The sequence below is a fragment of the Haemaphysalis longicornis genome, unplaced genomic scaffold (genome assembly GCF_048455015.1).
Source record: "Haemaphysalis longicornis isolate Haplotype H1 unplaced genomic scaffold, Haemaphysalis longicornis Haplotype H1 scaffold_2, whole genome shotgun sequence".
NCBI classification, from domain to species: domain Eukaryota; kingdom Metazoa; phylum Arthropoda; class Arachnida; order Ixodida; family Ixodidae; genus Haemaphysalis; species Haemaphysalis longicornis.
Genome location: NW_027526295.1, coordinates 290,502,859 through 290,518,204, shown reverse-complemented (window position 1 = coordinate 290,518,204; position 15,346 = coordinate 290,502,859). Strand labels below are relative to the sequence as shown.

The following is a 15,346-nucleotide window of genomic DNA, read 5'->3' as shown; positions in this document are numbered from 1 at the left end:
AAACTGATGAACAGAAGAAAAACGAAACGACATTGGTGCTTATAACATGGCTGTGATCGAAGATACGCTACAAATATGGAAACGCTTGAAAGTATCTCAGAGAAAGTAAGCCATCGGGAAAGAAAGGACGTACGCGCTCCGAGACAATCAGTTTAACATTACTCCCAACTCGGACGAAATAATGAAGGTAGCAGAACGATCTTACACAAGGCTGTATGTCAGTGACATTAGACCAGGGGAAACTATGAGAGTGCAAGCTCCACTTGCTATGTCCCACAAGTAACAAAAGAGGAGGTAGGAAATCCTCTCAAACACATGAAAAAGGAAAAGCTGCAGATGGCAACGACATAACGCTGCATCTTTCGAAGGAGGAAGCTGGTATTGTACTGGAAAAGATTGCTGTACTATTTTTGGGAATGCTTTAAGGCTCAAAAAGTGCCCATAGCCTGGAAATGCTACAACATTTTCCTCATTCGTGAGAAGCGAGATCCCAGGACCTCACGAATCACAGAGCTATCGGCCTACCCTCAGTTGCTTATAAGCTATTTACCAAAGTTATGGTTAGCCGCATAGGTGACAGCCTGGATTTCCAACAACCCAGAGACCACGCTGTGTTTAGAAAACGGTATTCAACCATGAATCACATCCATGTTGTCACTCAAGTGATAGAAACATCAGCAGAATGCACTAAACCGCCAAATTTATATACTATGAGAAAGCGTTTGATTCCGTACTCACTGAATCCGGACTAGAAGACGGATTAGGGGAGACCTACATAAGATTTCTAGAGGACACATATAAGGAATGCACGCGTAGTATAGCCCTCTACAATTGAAGTGATAAATTCCCGATCCGAAATGGATTATGACAGGGAGGTACCGTCTCGGCAAAACTACTCACAGCATATCTGGACGGGGCATTTAGAAAGCTTGAGTCAAAAAACACAGGATTAAGGATAAACGGCGAATACTTGAGCCATCTGAGGTTTACGGGCGAAGCGGTCTTCCTGGGTGAGACTACAGAGCACCTGCAAACAATGCTTGAGGAACTACAAGTAGAATTCCCGGCGGCGTGGCTAAAAATAAATTTGAATAAATTCAATGTAACGAGAAATAATCATGTCAAAAACGTGTCCTTCAGCTTAGGAAAGGAGCAGCTAAAATAAGTAAAGTAATATAACTACCTCGGACAGATGGTTTGTGCTGACCCCGACCAGGAGAGAGAAATCCGGCGCTGATTAGGTATGGGTTAGGGAGCGCTCTTCGATGAGTCCCAGGTAAGGAAAAGTAAGCTACGTCTGTCACTCAAAAGAAAAAGATCTACAACCAGTGCGTAATGCTGTTTATGTCATAGGGAGCTGAGACTTGGCGCATTGCCAAACAACTAGAAAACAAACTCAGGTCGACTCAACTGGCCATGGAACGAATAATGTTAGGAGTAACACTTAGTAACAGGAAACAAGCTACCTGGGTCAGAGAGATATAGTATATCATACTTCAAATTAAAAAAAAGAAATGGACTTGGGCTAGCCATGTAGTGAGAGGAACCAACATCCGGTGGTCAAATAGGGTAACTGCAATGCAATCAATGAGAGTAACAGAGTGGATACCAAGAACTGGTCTAGAAGAATGTGAAGGCCATTAATCCGTTGTGTGGATGAAATAAAGCAATTTGGGATAAATTGTGGACTCGAGCAGTGCAGGACAGGGGCGGTTGGAGGTCATTGGGACAGGCATTCGGCCTGCGGTGGACCTGGATAGGCTGATTATGATGGGGCGACAAGATGCCACTGTTCGATTGAAGTGCTTTGATAGCACATTACACATTACGCTTAGGTTGTTCGCGGGATGTGCTAGAAGATACGATGAGAGCAAGTTGGAAGGACACGAAGGAAAATGGCGGATCTTGTAAGCCGTCTGTACAATGTGTCTAGCAAACCTGGCCATACCAGGGTGGTCTTTGACTAAGGACGAATCACGTTCGTTGTGGTGGGCAGCAGGGGTGTTGAGGAGTAGGATATTTCTGCTCACGGGGAAGGGCACCGCTTTCAACTACAGGAAAGAAAAGACTTAATAGCAAAATTCCGCAAGTACGTTTATTATTGAATAGGCCCCTCCCCAGGAATTCATGATTTTTCCTTACGAAACTTTAAGTTGGATAACGGCATAAGGGCAGCTGGCGTTAAAATACGAGGTACAACTTAAAGCAGCTGGAAAGCTGGTACCCCAACGGCGTGACAGTCGGGAATTTAAAGTTCCATACGTAAAAAAATGCAACAAAGTTTTATTTGAGACAACTAGCTTTGGTGACTCACTCAACTGCAATTCTTTTCGCCAAATAAGCACAATATATTGACAACTCAAAAATTGCGCTGTACAACACCAGTAGTGCCGTAATAGGTGAAATACTGAAACAAATCGACGAATCGCGCGCATAGGTGGGAGTCGACGTGAATAAGAGGGCACCGCTTCAATTGCATGTCGTTCCGAATCCGTCCCTTGTTACGATTCAGCGCGCCGCTGTGGAGCGCTTCGTACAGAGCTCTTCCATTTTGTGTTAGAGCCACCGCTACCTGCGCCTTCCAAATGGGCGCCTCTCTGTCGTTGACTCATGCTTGGAGCGACAGCCAACAGATCCCAACAAGCCGCAACTTGCGTGGGGACGGCCGGATCGCGGGCACCTCACTGTCGGCGTGATTCTAACTTCGGTGCCGGCCGACGCTGCACGCATGGACTTCTCCGAAGGACGCGGTTGCCGTTGCGGAGACCTCCTCTCTCCCTTCTCTCGGACTCACCGTGCGCCGCTACTATGCTACTACCGACCCCTCACGAACTCTGAAAACAGTGTTGTGTCTGTCCGTACTGTTCGCGCCGTGTGCAGAAGCAAGGGGAAAACTTGGTTGACCGTTCGCGTTTTTATGGTACTGATAGTGGTACTGATACTGATGTACTGATGATACTGATGATGATGATATTGATGATGTTTTTATGGTACTGATATGATGCGCGCGCGCGCGCGCACACCCACACACACACACACACACACACACACACACACACACACACACACACGCACACACACACACGCACACACACACGCACGCACGCACGCACACACACACACACACACGCGCACACACGCGCACACACGCACACACACGCACACACACGCACACGCACGCACACGCACGCACACACACGCACGCGCACGCGCACACGCACGCGCACGAGACCCGCTCCTCTCTTGCGCAGGTGAGCGTTAGGTTGCTCCCGCCCTGGGTCGGAGCCCCTTTTGTCCTGGCGATGTTTTACTACCGAGAAGACGTCTTGCATTCCTCTGTCGTAATATTCCTCGGGTGGCTTGTTGAAGACGTCTCCAGGTCGACAAACACGCCACAAAAAGTGCACGACAATGATGCGCAGGCACGCCACCGAAGCTTGCAGTGCGGGGCACCAAGCAATGCTATTTTCAGCACCGCCGCTGGCCGGTTGACACTTGAGGGGCCACGAGGTCGCCGAAAGGGCTGTTGTCAAGTAGCAGCATAGTTCGCCACTGTGGACACACCGGGTCATGGAAAGTCGATTAGGGAAGACCGACAGCAGGTTTTTGGTGGTTCACGCGAGCGCAGATTACGGGTTGCGTAACAGCATCGCAACACCACCCAATGATAACGTCGGATGTCAAGCCTCCTGTTTTACACAACCGCAACTGAAACTTATTTGAATGCCTAGCTTGGACATCGTCCAATCACGGTGCACCTCCTCCCGACACCACAGCGTTGGTACGGCCGCCGCGGACTGCCCCTGGCAGCTTTTCTTCTTTCGGGCTTTATAAAATAATTATCGACTTATCAACCGGATAAGCGAATAAAAGTGTGTTAAATTGAGCCAGTCTACGCAGCGCAAGCAAAAACGCGAGCTTGACAAATTCTCTTCTGTGTCCCTTTAAAGGTCAGATTGACGCTACCAGGTGTTTCCTGGGTTTGTATCTGGTTCCGCGTGATGTGGTATCGCTTGAAAGTTTACCTTGAAACAAGGTTACCTGTTCGTTATTTTACTTTAGCATCAAGGATGTGCGATCAAACGGATCTAGGGGAAACCCAATATTGGCGCAGTCATGTTTCTTGACTGTGACTTTGGCTCGCTACCGCTAAGAGCAGAAATAGATCCTTGTGGCGTAACAAGATATGGACGAGCAAGTGGCTCGTTAACCGTCACTACTGCGCCTGTTTTGTGACATTATCGAGACAAATTATTTAACGTTTGCGTTAAAATATCCATCATTGTTGTTAGAACAAAGCTATCCTTTGAACAACGAAAGTTCTGATTGATCTTCATATATGTATTTCTGGCGCTTGTTTATATAAAAGCAACAAGGAAGCCAGCCACCTAGAAATCAACTTTCTTCATGTTCCTCCCTTGTTTGCGCTAGGTAGTGTCCCCTCCGTGAGGTACGCACACGCGCTTCTCTTGCTACCGTCCCTGCCACGCAGTATTGCAAGTCTCTCTGTTGCCGACCAGCCAGAGACCGTGAAAGTACCCGCCATCCGCTTCTCCGCACCCCTAGCCCTCACTGCTTTTCCGACTCGTTCGCTCGGAGCGATGATATGTACCATCTAAACATTCATACGAAAGTCGAGGCAATATTGCAGTTGACGAAATTCTGCCTCAGACGAAATGAATGCACAGTCGCCCGAGGTTCGTTTCCATTTGCATTGTGTCGCGGAGCAACCGACACAGGATGCGCGCCTACGCGCGGCAATAATGGAAAGCAAACAGATCGTATTGCGGCATGGGCAAATATTGGCCATCCCGTCTATGGTGCGGTACGTCCGGTAGCCACACGGCAAAGCTGGCTTTGTTTTAGTTTATTTTTATGAAGGTTCGGCTGTTCGCAATAATCTGTACATTCCATTCGCTGACACGTACAACCGTTTGCACAGGCAACTGGAGTAGGCTCGGGTCTAGCCTATATGCTAGGTCTGGGTTGGTCATAAAAATGTTACTTCAATAAATCTGAAGGCAATACTTCGCGGATGTGACGCATAAAACTGCCGTTTATTTTTGACGAAAAATGCCTTTGTGGCATGACCTCTTGCCGTTGGTTTCCATTTCGCTATAGGTTGGCTCGTGCCTACAAAACAATCGGCTTCTACGAAGTACGTTTGCCTTCGTGGTATTATTATATGTGCATTTCTATGGAGGCCACGGTTCGTATTCTCTAGTTTATGCATTTTAGGCACCTCCATAGACTATGTACACAAACAATACTGAGAGAACCATTACAATAACAAATATGTTCGAAAGAAGTAGCCATGGCTTTGATGAAACATTCATTGTAAATCGCAAAATGAAGGCGGTGTACACTGATATATATATATATATATATAGACAACACAAAGTAAGAAACCTCGGTAACAGCAACAGCGGAGGGTTTATTTCGACGTGTCGACTCTTCGAGACAAGTCTTCTACAGGAATATATATATATATATATATATATATATATATATATATATATATATATATATATATTGTCAAGAAGACAGCCGACACGCCGGTAGCCGGTTGAGGCTGTTTATTTGCAGGAGAGAAGCCGATGGATAACGCAGGTCTGAGCGTTGCGATCACCAAGCGCGTTTCTGGCGCATGCACGTCCTGGGGTTCGTCGTCTTCCCTGACACCTCTTTGGCACATATCCCCGTGTGTGGATTGGGCGTAATCCTAGATGGGCTATGCTGGTGAGGCGCATACCCCGATGTCTGGATGGCATGTTGCGTCTATTGCATTTGTTCATTACCCTCGTTACAATCGCCCCCGGTGCAAAAGGAGCCAACCTGGCGACTTAGGGTGATGTCGACACGAGCGGGTCGTAGTAAGGCTTGAGCCTGTCAACGTGGACTGTTTAACGGCCACGGCGGCGAAGATCCGAGGACGGAGTAACGGGCTCAACAAGGTAGTTCACTGGCGAAGTGCGGGCAATGACCTTGTATGGACCATGATATTTGGCCACCAATTTTTGGGAGAGACCGGGTGTTGGGCAGGGCACCCAAAGCCACAAATGCGAACCAGGATCAAACGTCTTAGGACCGGTACAGACGTCACGACGATGCTTCTGGCGCTGTTGGTCAGCAGTTGTAAAAGAACGGGCTAGTTGTCGACATTCTTCGGCATGCTGTGCCATTTGTGAAACCGGTGTGTATTCTGTGGCATCGCGGTTGTAAGGGAGTATGGTATCCAGGGCGCATGTCGGCTCACGTCCGTAAAGCAAGAAAAACGGGGAAAATCCCGTCGTCGCCTGTGTGGCCGTGTTGTAGGCGTACGTTATAAATGGGAGCACGAGGTCCCAATTGGAGTGGTCAGATGACAAATACATTGAAAGCATATCGCCCAGGGTGCGGTTGAATCGTTCCGTGAGCCCATTCGTCTGTGGGTGGTATGATGAGCTTGTCCGATGAACCACGTGACATTCGACGAGTAGCGCTTTCACGACTTCCGATAAGAAGACCCTCCCTCGATCGCTCAGGAGCTCCCGAGGCGCCCCGTGCCGAAGTATAAAATGATCTAGTAGAAAAGTGGCGACGTCACGAGCCGTGGATGCGGGCAGTGCAGCAGTTTCAGCATACCTTGTCAGGTGGTCAACGGCAACAATTATCCATCTGTTACCGGAAGCTGTAGGAGGCAGTGGCCCGTATAAATCGATCCCAACGCGGTCAAAGGGTTTTCCCGGGCAGGGTAGTGGTTGCAGTGGCGCCGTCGAGCGAGCAGGTGGCGACTTACGGCGTTGGCATTCCGGGCACGAGCGAACGTACTTCTGTACGAAGTTGTACATTCCACGCCAATAATAACGGAGGCGGAGTCGCTCGTATGTCTTGATGACGCCAGCATGGGCGCAGCTCGGGTCGTCATGACATGAAGCGCATATATCTGCGCGAAAATGGCGTGGAATAACCAGAAGCCACTTGCGACCGTCCGAGAAATAATTTCGGCGGTAAAGCAGCTCGTCGCGCAGTTGAAAGTGAGAAGCTTGCCGTCGCAGGACCCTTGATACACGGGCAGTTGACGCACCGGAGAGGAAGCTGATCATGGAAGCTATCCATGGGTCCTTCCGCTGCTCAGCGCACATGTCAGTAGCACTGAGAGACGACAAGCTGCAGTCGGTAGTGGCGAGGTGAGACACGTCAGCCGGTAGCGGAAAGCGCGAGAGGGCATCCGCGTCTGAGTGCTTCCGGCCTGAACGGTAGACGACGTTAATATCGTACTCTTGGAGCCGAAGAGCCCATCGACCAAGGCGACCACAAGGATCTCTGAGGAAGGCCAGCCAGCACAGTGCGTGGTGGTCGGTGACGACATCAAATCGGCGGCCATACAAGTATGGTCGAAACTTTCCCAATGTCCATATTATGGCCAAACACTCTTTTTCAGTGAATGAGTAGCTGGACTCAGCCTTTGTCAGCGTCCGGCTCGCGTATGCAACGACGTGCTCCGCAAAGTCAGATTTTCGCTGCGCGAGCACGGCACCAAGACCAATACCACTAGCATCTGTGTGGACTTCTGTTGGAGCAGACGGGCAAAATGTCGAAGTATGGGCGGCGATGTGTGCAGACGACGGAGTGTCGCAAACGCCTCGTCACAGGACGCTGACCAAGCCAAAATGCCGTTGTCGCTGCTGAGAAGCTTTGTTAGTGGTGAAATGATGGACGCAAAGTTGCGAATAAACCGCCGAAAATACGAACACAGCCCGATAAAGCTCCTAAGTGCCTGTAGGGTGGTCGGTTTCGGGAACTCCGCGACGGCACGAAGCTTGGTCTCGTCCGGACGAACGCCCTCCTTGCAAACAACATGACCCAGGAGGGTCAGTTTGCGCGCGGCAAAGTGACACTTCTTCAGATTGAGCTGCAGTCCAGCCGCGGCGATGCACGTTAAAATTTGCTCTAGGCGAACCAGGTGCGTCTCAAAATCTGGAGCGAAAACGACTACATCGTCCAAGTAACAAAGGCACGTCTTCCATTTTAGGCCGCGCAAAAGACTGTCCATCATTCTTTCGAACGTGGCAGGGGCATTGCATAGCCCGAATGGCATAACGTTAAATTCGTAGAGGCCATCAGGGGTGACGAATCAGCCGCGAATCAGCCGCTTTGCGCGATCAGCCTCCGCCATTGGGACCTGCCAGTACCCGGATCGTAAGTCGAGGGATGAGAAAAATTCGGCTCCCTGCAAACAATCAAGCGCATCATCGATGCGAGGGAGCGGGTAGACGTCTTTGCGTGTAATGGTGTTCAAGCGTCGATAATCTACGCAGAACCTAATGGAGCCGTCTTTCTTTCGAACAAGTACCACAGGCGAAGCCCATGGACTCTTGGAAGGGCGAATGACACCTCGCTTAAGCATATCCGTCACGTTGTCTTCAATGGTTTGGCGCTCAGTCGGTGACACACGAAATGGGCGCTGTCGAAGCGGGGCGTGCGAACCAGTATCAATGGAGTGCGTGACAACGGACGTGCGACCCAGTGAGCTTTGCGCGTGATCAAACGACGAACAGAACTTCCGAAGCAATGCAGCAAGTCGTGCTCGTTGGGTTGCGTCCAGGTCTGCGTCCATGCACTGGTGGAAAGCAGCAGATGGCAATTCTTCTGGTACGCCGGAACTAACGCTCAGTGGGAGCGGCAGCACCGCACTGACAATGTCGCGCAGACACGTTTGGATTGCTTTGCAGATGCTGCCACTAATCACCAGACCCGCATCAACCGGCAACGACAGTCCACTTCTGCTTGATTCTTCGTGGCTTCGAGCGGGGGACGCTGACTTTCACTGGATGAGCCAATGGGAACTTCCACGCCGGATCACGTCATCGACTGTCACCGAGTATATAAACCAGAGCCCGTACCTGAACGCCTCCAGTGGGAGCGGCAGCACCGCACCGACAATGTCGCTCAGACACGTTTGGATTGCTTTGCAGGTTCGTTATTATTCTTATGTTTCGCAGTACTGTTCGAACTGCCTGTGCCTTGTCGTGCTGCCGCTCCCAGTGAAGTGTTGCGATGCTTTGCATGCGCTGTGGTCATAACTAGAACTTCTTTTGGCTGGGGATATCGAAAGTAACCCCGGCCCCTCAATTGAAGAAATGCTTGAGCAAATCTTGCAGAAACAAACGCTACTGGAAGCTTGACTGACGCAGATTGAAGGAAAACTCGATATATTTGCCGAGCAAGGTGCAAAGTTGGCCAGTCTTGAAGCTTCTGTTAGAGATCTCGAATCTACTGTCCGGCGTCAGCAGCAAAAAATAAGCGATATGGAAGACAGAGCCCGGCGAAACAATCTTATCGCGTTTGGTGTAAAGGAAAGTGTTAAAGAAACCCGAGAAGACTTAGAAAATAAAGTTATCACGAACATATTCCATAAACTGCTTGGTGCTAAACCGTCGTCGGTCGAAAGAATTCACAGACTTGGTAAAAAAAGAGATGACCGTGAACGACCCATTATTTTACGGCTGTACGATTATAATGAAAAAATAGCTATCTTCAAGAAGTGCGAGAAACTGAAAGGTACAAAGATAAGTATCGCTGACGATTACTCGTACGACACGCTTCAAAAAAGAAAGTTGCTGTGGCAATCGGCTCAAAGCGATAAAAATGAAGGATCCAAGGTCAAACTTGTTCACGACAAGCTTTTTATCAACGAGATTCCCTACACATGGGACGCGCAGTCTAACTGCAGGGTAAGGATTCACAGCAATGTTGTAGCCAGCCCCGGCGGCAACAGTGTTGCAGCCAGCCCCGGCGGCCAAGACTGACAAGGAAAGGCGCATGAGCTTAGACTGATAAATGTAAATGCACGAAGCATTGTTAACAAGGCGGAAGAACTTGAATGTCTATCGCTACAACATGACCCCCATATAATAGCAAGAACTGAATCTTGGCTGCACGCGGATATTACGGTTGATGAACTTTTCCCAGGCGCATACAACGTGCTCCGTACAGATAGGGCATCGAGGGGTGGCGGCGTTGCACTGTTAGTTAAGAAATCACTTAGACACGAAGTATTGCCGTCAATTGATACCCATGAAAGCGTATGGTGTAAGTTATTTTTCCACCACTTCGCGTTGGTAATCGGCGTGATTTATAGACCACCGGGAAGCCTTATTAAGTTTTTTGAGGACATTGACAACCATTTAGCACAAATAACTAAAGACAGAAGTAAAGTTATTTTGGTAGGGGATTTTAATTTACCGGGAGTAAATTGGGACGCACGAATTCCTGGATCGTTGGACAGGCCACATGCTGCACTTATGTTAGAAATGATGGTAAAATATGGTTTGGTTCAGGTGGTAGATAAACCTACGCGAATTCAAGGAAATTCCAGCGCCCTTCTAGACCTTCTATTCCTATCTGAGAGTACCTTTGAACATAGTATAGAAGTGAATGACGGAATCTCGGATCACAAGATTGTTGTCGCCACTCTCAAAATTAACAAACCTTTAGCTAAGAACCGGATAGTTCACGTTTATAATTTTAACCGAGCCGACGATACGTCTGTCCTAGACTATTTAGAATTGGCTTTAGACCGTATGCCAAACGATAATGACGGAGACAAACTATGGAATTATTTTACCGATGTAGTACATATTTCACTATCTAGGTTTGTGCCAAAAAAGCCAAGCGTATACATAAAGACAATCCTTGGGTCTCCCGTGAAATAATACATTTAAAGCGCCAGCTACGTCGTGCGCGGCAACGGAAGCCTAAAAATTCTCAGCGAATAGCCGTACTGAGCACTCAAGTTCGACAGGCATTAAGAGCGTCCAAAACACGCTTTTTCACCACAACACTGACTGAATACCTTAAAACATCCCCTCAAACATTTTGGCGATACCTTGCCCGATCAAAGCCTTCAATAAATGGAGTAGTTGCAAATAACGCCGTGTGCAACAATTCCTCCGAAATTGCCCAAGAATTTAACAATTTTTTTGTCTCTGTATTCAGCCAAAAAGATGAGAGTACTGCAGTAGATTTTGAATTTCAAAACCATAGCGATGTAAGCACTTTTTTCTCAAAAGAAGGTATAGTCGACATGCTGCTAAAACTTGACGTAAAAAAGTCTCCAGGCCCTGACAAAATACCAAACGAATATTTAAGGCGATACTGTGAATGGATTGCATGCTTCCTGGTTAAGATTTTTTCCGTATCCCTAATAAGTGGTGCATTACCAGATCAATGGCTATTAGCGAGGATTGTACCTGTTTTTAAGGCAGGAGAAAGGTTGCACATTGGAAACTACCGTCCTATATCAATAACTTGTACAGCCTGTAAAATTATGGAGCATATTATTTGTAAGCAACTAGTAGAGTACATTGAAAACAACAATATTTTTTACAGCAAGCAACATGGTTTTCGGAGGCGCCTATCAACGGTCACGCAATTATTTGAAACAATACACAGTTTTGCAGAGGCACTTAATTGTCGTGAACAAGTTGATGTCATCGCTCTTGATTTATCAAAGGCGTTTGACAGGGTCAGCCATACGAAGCTTATTGAAAAACTTTATGGGTACAATATTAACTTACAAATTATAAAATGGATTCAGGGCTATTTGCGCAATAGACAACAGTTTGTAGAAATAGATGGTGAGTGCTCCTCTTTCCTTCCTGTTTCATCAGGTGTACCTCAGGGGTCGGTTTTGGGTCCAATTTTGTTCTTATTGTATATCAATGACATTGCAACTGATGTACATCCTAATGTTGAAGTGCGGTTGTTTACCGACGATTGTCTTCTGTTTTGTCGCGTTAAAGGTACTTCCGATCAAAATCAACTAAATGATTCTTTATGTCGAATTTATAACTGGTGCGAAATATGGAATATGCAAATAAATTTTGACAAATCTGTTTGTATGACGGTCACGAATAAGAAATCTCCATTGATGTTTTCATACGCTGTTAATAATAATGTAATTAAGCGTTCCACGAAACTGAAATACCTTGGCGTAACGATCTCCAGTAACCTTAATTGGAATGAACATGTCGAAAATATTTGTGGATCTGCCCAGCGCAGGCTTGGTTTGTTACGACGTAAACTAAGGGATGCTGCTCCAGATATTAAACTTAAAGCATACACCGCTTTTGTTCGTCCAAATCTAGAGTACGCTAGTATAATTTGGGACCCACATCAGCAATACATAATAGATAGATTAGAACGAATTCAGCGAATGGCGGTCAGGTTTATTTTTTCTGACTACGATAAAACACACTCGGTAACCACTATGATTGGGAGGGCTGGTCTTACCACATTGGCTGTGCGTAGGAAAATTGCACGCCTTAAATTTTTATATCAACTTTGTAACAATAAGCTAAACTTGAGCCCCAGTTTGTACCTAAAGCCTCCTGGAAGAGTTTCGCCGCGAACTAGTCATGCTTATGCCATTATGCCTTACGTGCCTAGAGTGGATGTCTTTAAACACTCCTTCATTGTCAAAACAATTGTTGAGTGGAACAACTTAAACCCATGTGTATTTCCTATCAACAATACGGTTGACGCTTTTGTGCAAAATTTGAATGCACTGTTTGTGTGAACCTTGCATTGTATTCCCACCCTGTAACAGCCCGGAAGGGCTCACAGTATTGAAAATAAATAAAATAAATAAATAAATAAATAAATAACGCTCAGTCCGTCAATCTGAAGATGGTGCAAATGGTCAGGTACGTCGACGACTAGCCGGGCATCAACAATCTCGATAAACCCAAGTGTTTCTCCGCTAAAAAGGGAACATGGAGTCGCCGACGGATTCGTGACTAACATAGTGCTTGCGCCATCACGAGTTGTCAAAATGGCACAGGGCAAAGGGAGACATTTCCGACGGAGGAATATGGCTGAGGGCGTAAAGAGAACAGTTGCGTCTGGGACAGTGGTGCAACACAATGGAACGACGACAGAGGAGCCTGGCGGAACGTCAGTGTCTTCAGCAATTAGTATCTTGGTAGTAGGGGCATCATCGGAATCCTCTAAGACATCAGTGGAAAATTCAACTTCAGCCCAAGCACAGTCAATAATAGCGTCATGGCTTGAAAGAAAATCCCAACCCAGGATCACGTCATGGGAGCAGGATGGCAGGACGATGAACTCAATGATGTACGAGATATTCTTGATGACGACCCGGGCAGTGCAGGCAGCAAGCGGCTTAATGGGTTGCGAATTGGCGGCTCGTAATGAAAGTCCAGAAAGCGGCGTCATCACTTTTCGTAGAGAGCGGCAGAGACGGGCATGGATAACAGAAACAGCGGCTACAGTATCGATTAGCGCAACGGTAAGGGCACCTTCTACAATTACGTCAATAACAGTTTTTGGTGAAAATTGAGGGCTTGTGCAGTTCGACGGTGACGCAGCTGTTGCCTCAGGAACTGCGGCTGTTAGTTTTCCTCCCCGTCACTGGTCGGGCGGCGACGCATGGGAGAAACTGAGCGGCGACGTGGGGAGGACAATCGGCGGCTGGTGAACGGCGGCTGTTCAGAAGTCTCGGTGGGCAAATTATGTGGAGTTTGCGGCAGAACATAAGACGAGATGGGGGGGCTAGCGTAAAAAGGTGCTTGAAAAATGTTGGCGGCCGGCACCACACGACGACGACAGTAGCGGGCGACATGTCCGGGTGTCCGACACGCGAAACAGATGGGTCGATTGTCCGGTGTGCGCCACGCATTTGCGTCGTAAGGACTGGTGATAGGGCTTGGAATTGGTCGTGATGGCACGTGAGTCGGCGCAAAGCGCACCGCAGGCTGGAACGACACAGCTGGTTGCGGCGCTGGGGACTGGAAGAATGGAGCAGGTGGTGGTGGCGGCCTGGCTGTCGCTCCAGCGTAGGTAAGAGGGGCGTAGGTGAGAGGGGAGAGTGGCGTAGGGGCAGCTACTGGTGCGGTGTGTTCGGCTGGTGGCAATGCGTTAGCTACCTGGTCCCGTATCATATTCCGGAGTGTAGGCGCCAGTGGAGAAGGCGGCTCTGCGGTGCAGGGGAGCAGGGAAACTTGGCGGGCCACCTCTTCTCGGATAAAATCTTTGATGCGGGAAAACAGAGCGGAATCCTCGTCATACGTAGCCGCCACGCTCGCCACGGACTCCCCGCGACCACAGGCTTGTCGAGTCAGAGCTCGCTGCTTGCGTAGGTCGTCAAAACTCTGACACAACCGGACGACATCCGCAACGGTTTTGGGGTCTCTAGCCAAAAGCATCTGGAAAGCGTCGTCGTCAACGCCTTTTAAGATGTTCCGGACCTTGTCAGCTTCCGTCATGGAGGGGTCAACGTATTTGCATAGGTCAATGACGTCTTCGATATAGCTGGGGAACGTCTCGCCAGCCTTCTGTCCGCGTGCACGTAAGCACTGTTCGGCACGAAGTTTTCGTACATCAGGGCGGCCGAAAATTCTAATAAATTCACTACAGAGATCAGACCAAGGCCGGAGATCGGATTCATTATTGTTGTACCATGTTTCCGCGACTTTCGTTAGAGAGAAGGCGACGTTGCTAAGCTTGGCATTGTCGTCCCACTTATTATACGCACTCACGCGTTCGAAGGAAGCAAGCCAGTCATCCGCGTCGCTGTCGTCTGTACCGCTGAACTTGGCCGGGTCCCGCTCGCGCATGGAGCCGCGACAGATCACAGGCTGACTGGTTTCTCTGGACATTGGGGGTGGTAGCGTCCGGGAACGAAGCTCCAGGGCGGGATCGAAACTCCTGACCTCCACCACTTGTCAAGAAGACAGCCGACACGCCGGTAGCAGGTTGAGGCTGTTTAATTGCAGGAGAGAAGCCGATGGATAACGCAGGTCTGAGCGTTGCGATCACCAAGCGCGTTTCTGGCGCATGCACGTCCTGGGGTTCGTCGTCTTCCCTGACACCTCTTTGGCACATATCCCCGTGTGTGGATTGGGCGTAATCCTATATGGGCTATGCTGGTGAGGCGCATACCCCGATGTCTGGATGGCATGTTGCGTCTATTGCATTTGTTCATTACCCTCGTTACAATCAATATATATATATATATATATATATATATATATATATATATATATATATATATATATATATATATATATATATATATATATATATATATCAGTGTGTCGAACCGAAAAAAATACGGGTTCGGTTACGGTTCGGGTTCAGGTAAATTTATTTTGTTCCGGTTCAGTTCCGGTTCGACTAATTCTATCCACGAACCGGTTCGCCAACCGGTTCGGAGTGTTGAACCGGTTCGCGAACCGGTTCAGAACTGAATTATTAGCAAGGCGCGAAAAATCAGTTTTGTATACTTTAAATTCATCAAAACTGAAGCATTTTTTTTCTTCACTCGAACTAGTGGTTTTTT

The 15,346-nt window shown here is 48.1% G+C and overlaps 1 protein-coding gene across 1 annotated transcript in view; it reads right to left on the bottom strand.

Annotated features, from left to right (window-relative positions):
- The window catches only part of LOC144168671 (uncharacterized), a 47,938-nt gene extending 33,275 nt beyond the window's left edge, over positions 1 to 14,663 (bottom strand). The window contains exon 1 of the mRNA XM_077697612.1: positions 13,755 to 14,663. Coding sequence (XP_077553738.1) covers positions 13,755 to 14,663 — 909 coding nt within the window. The remainder of the gene's footprint in view (positions 1 to 13,754) is intronic.
- Positions 14,664 to 15,346: the final 683 nt, after the last annotated feature.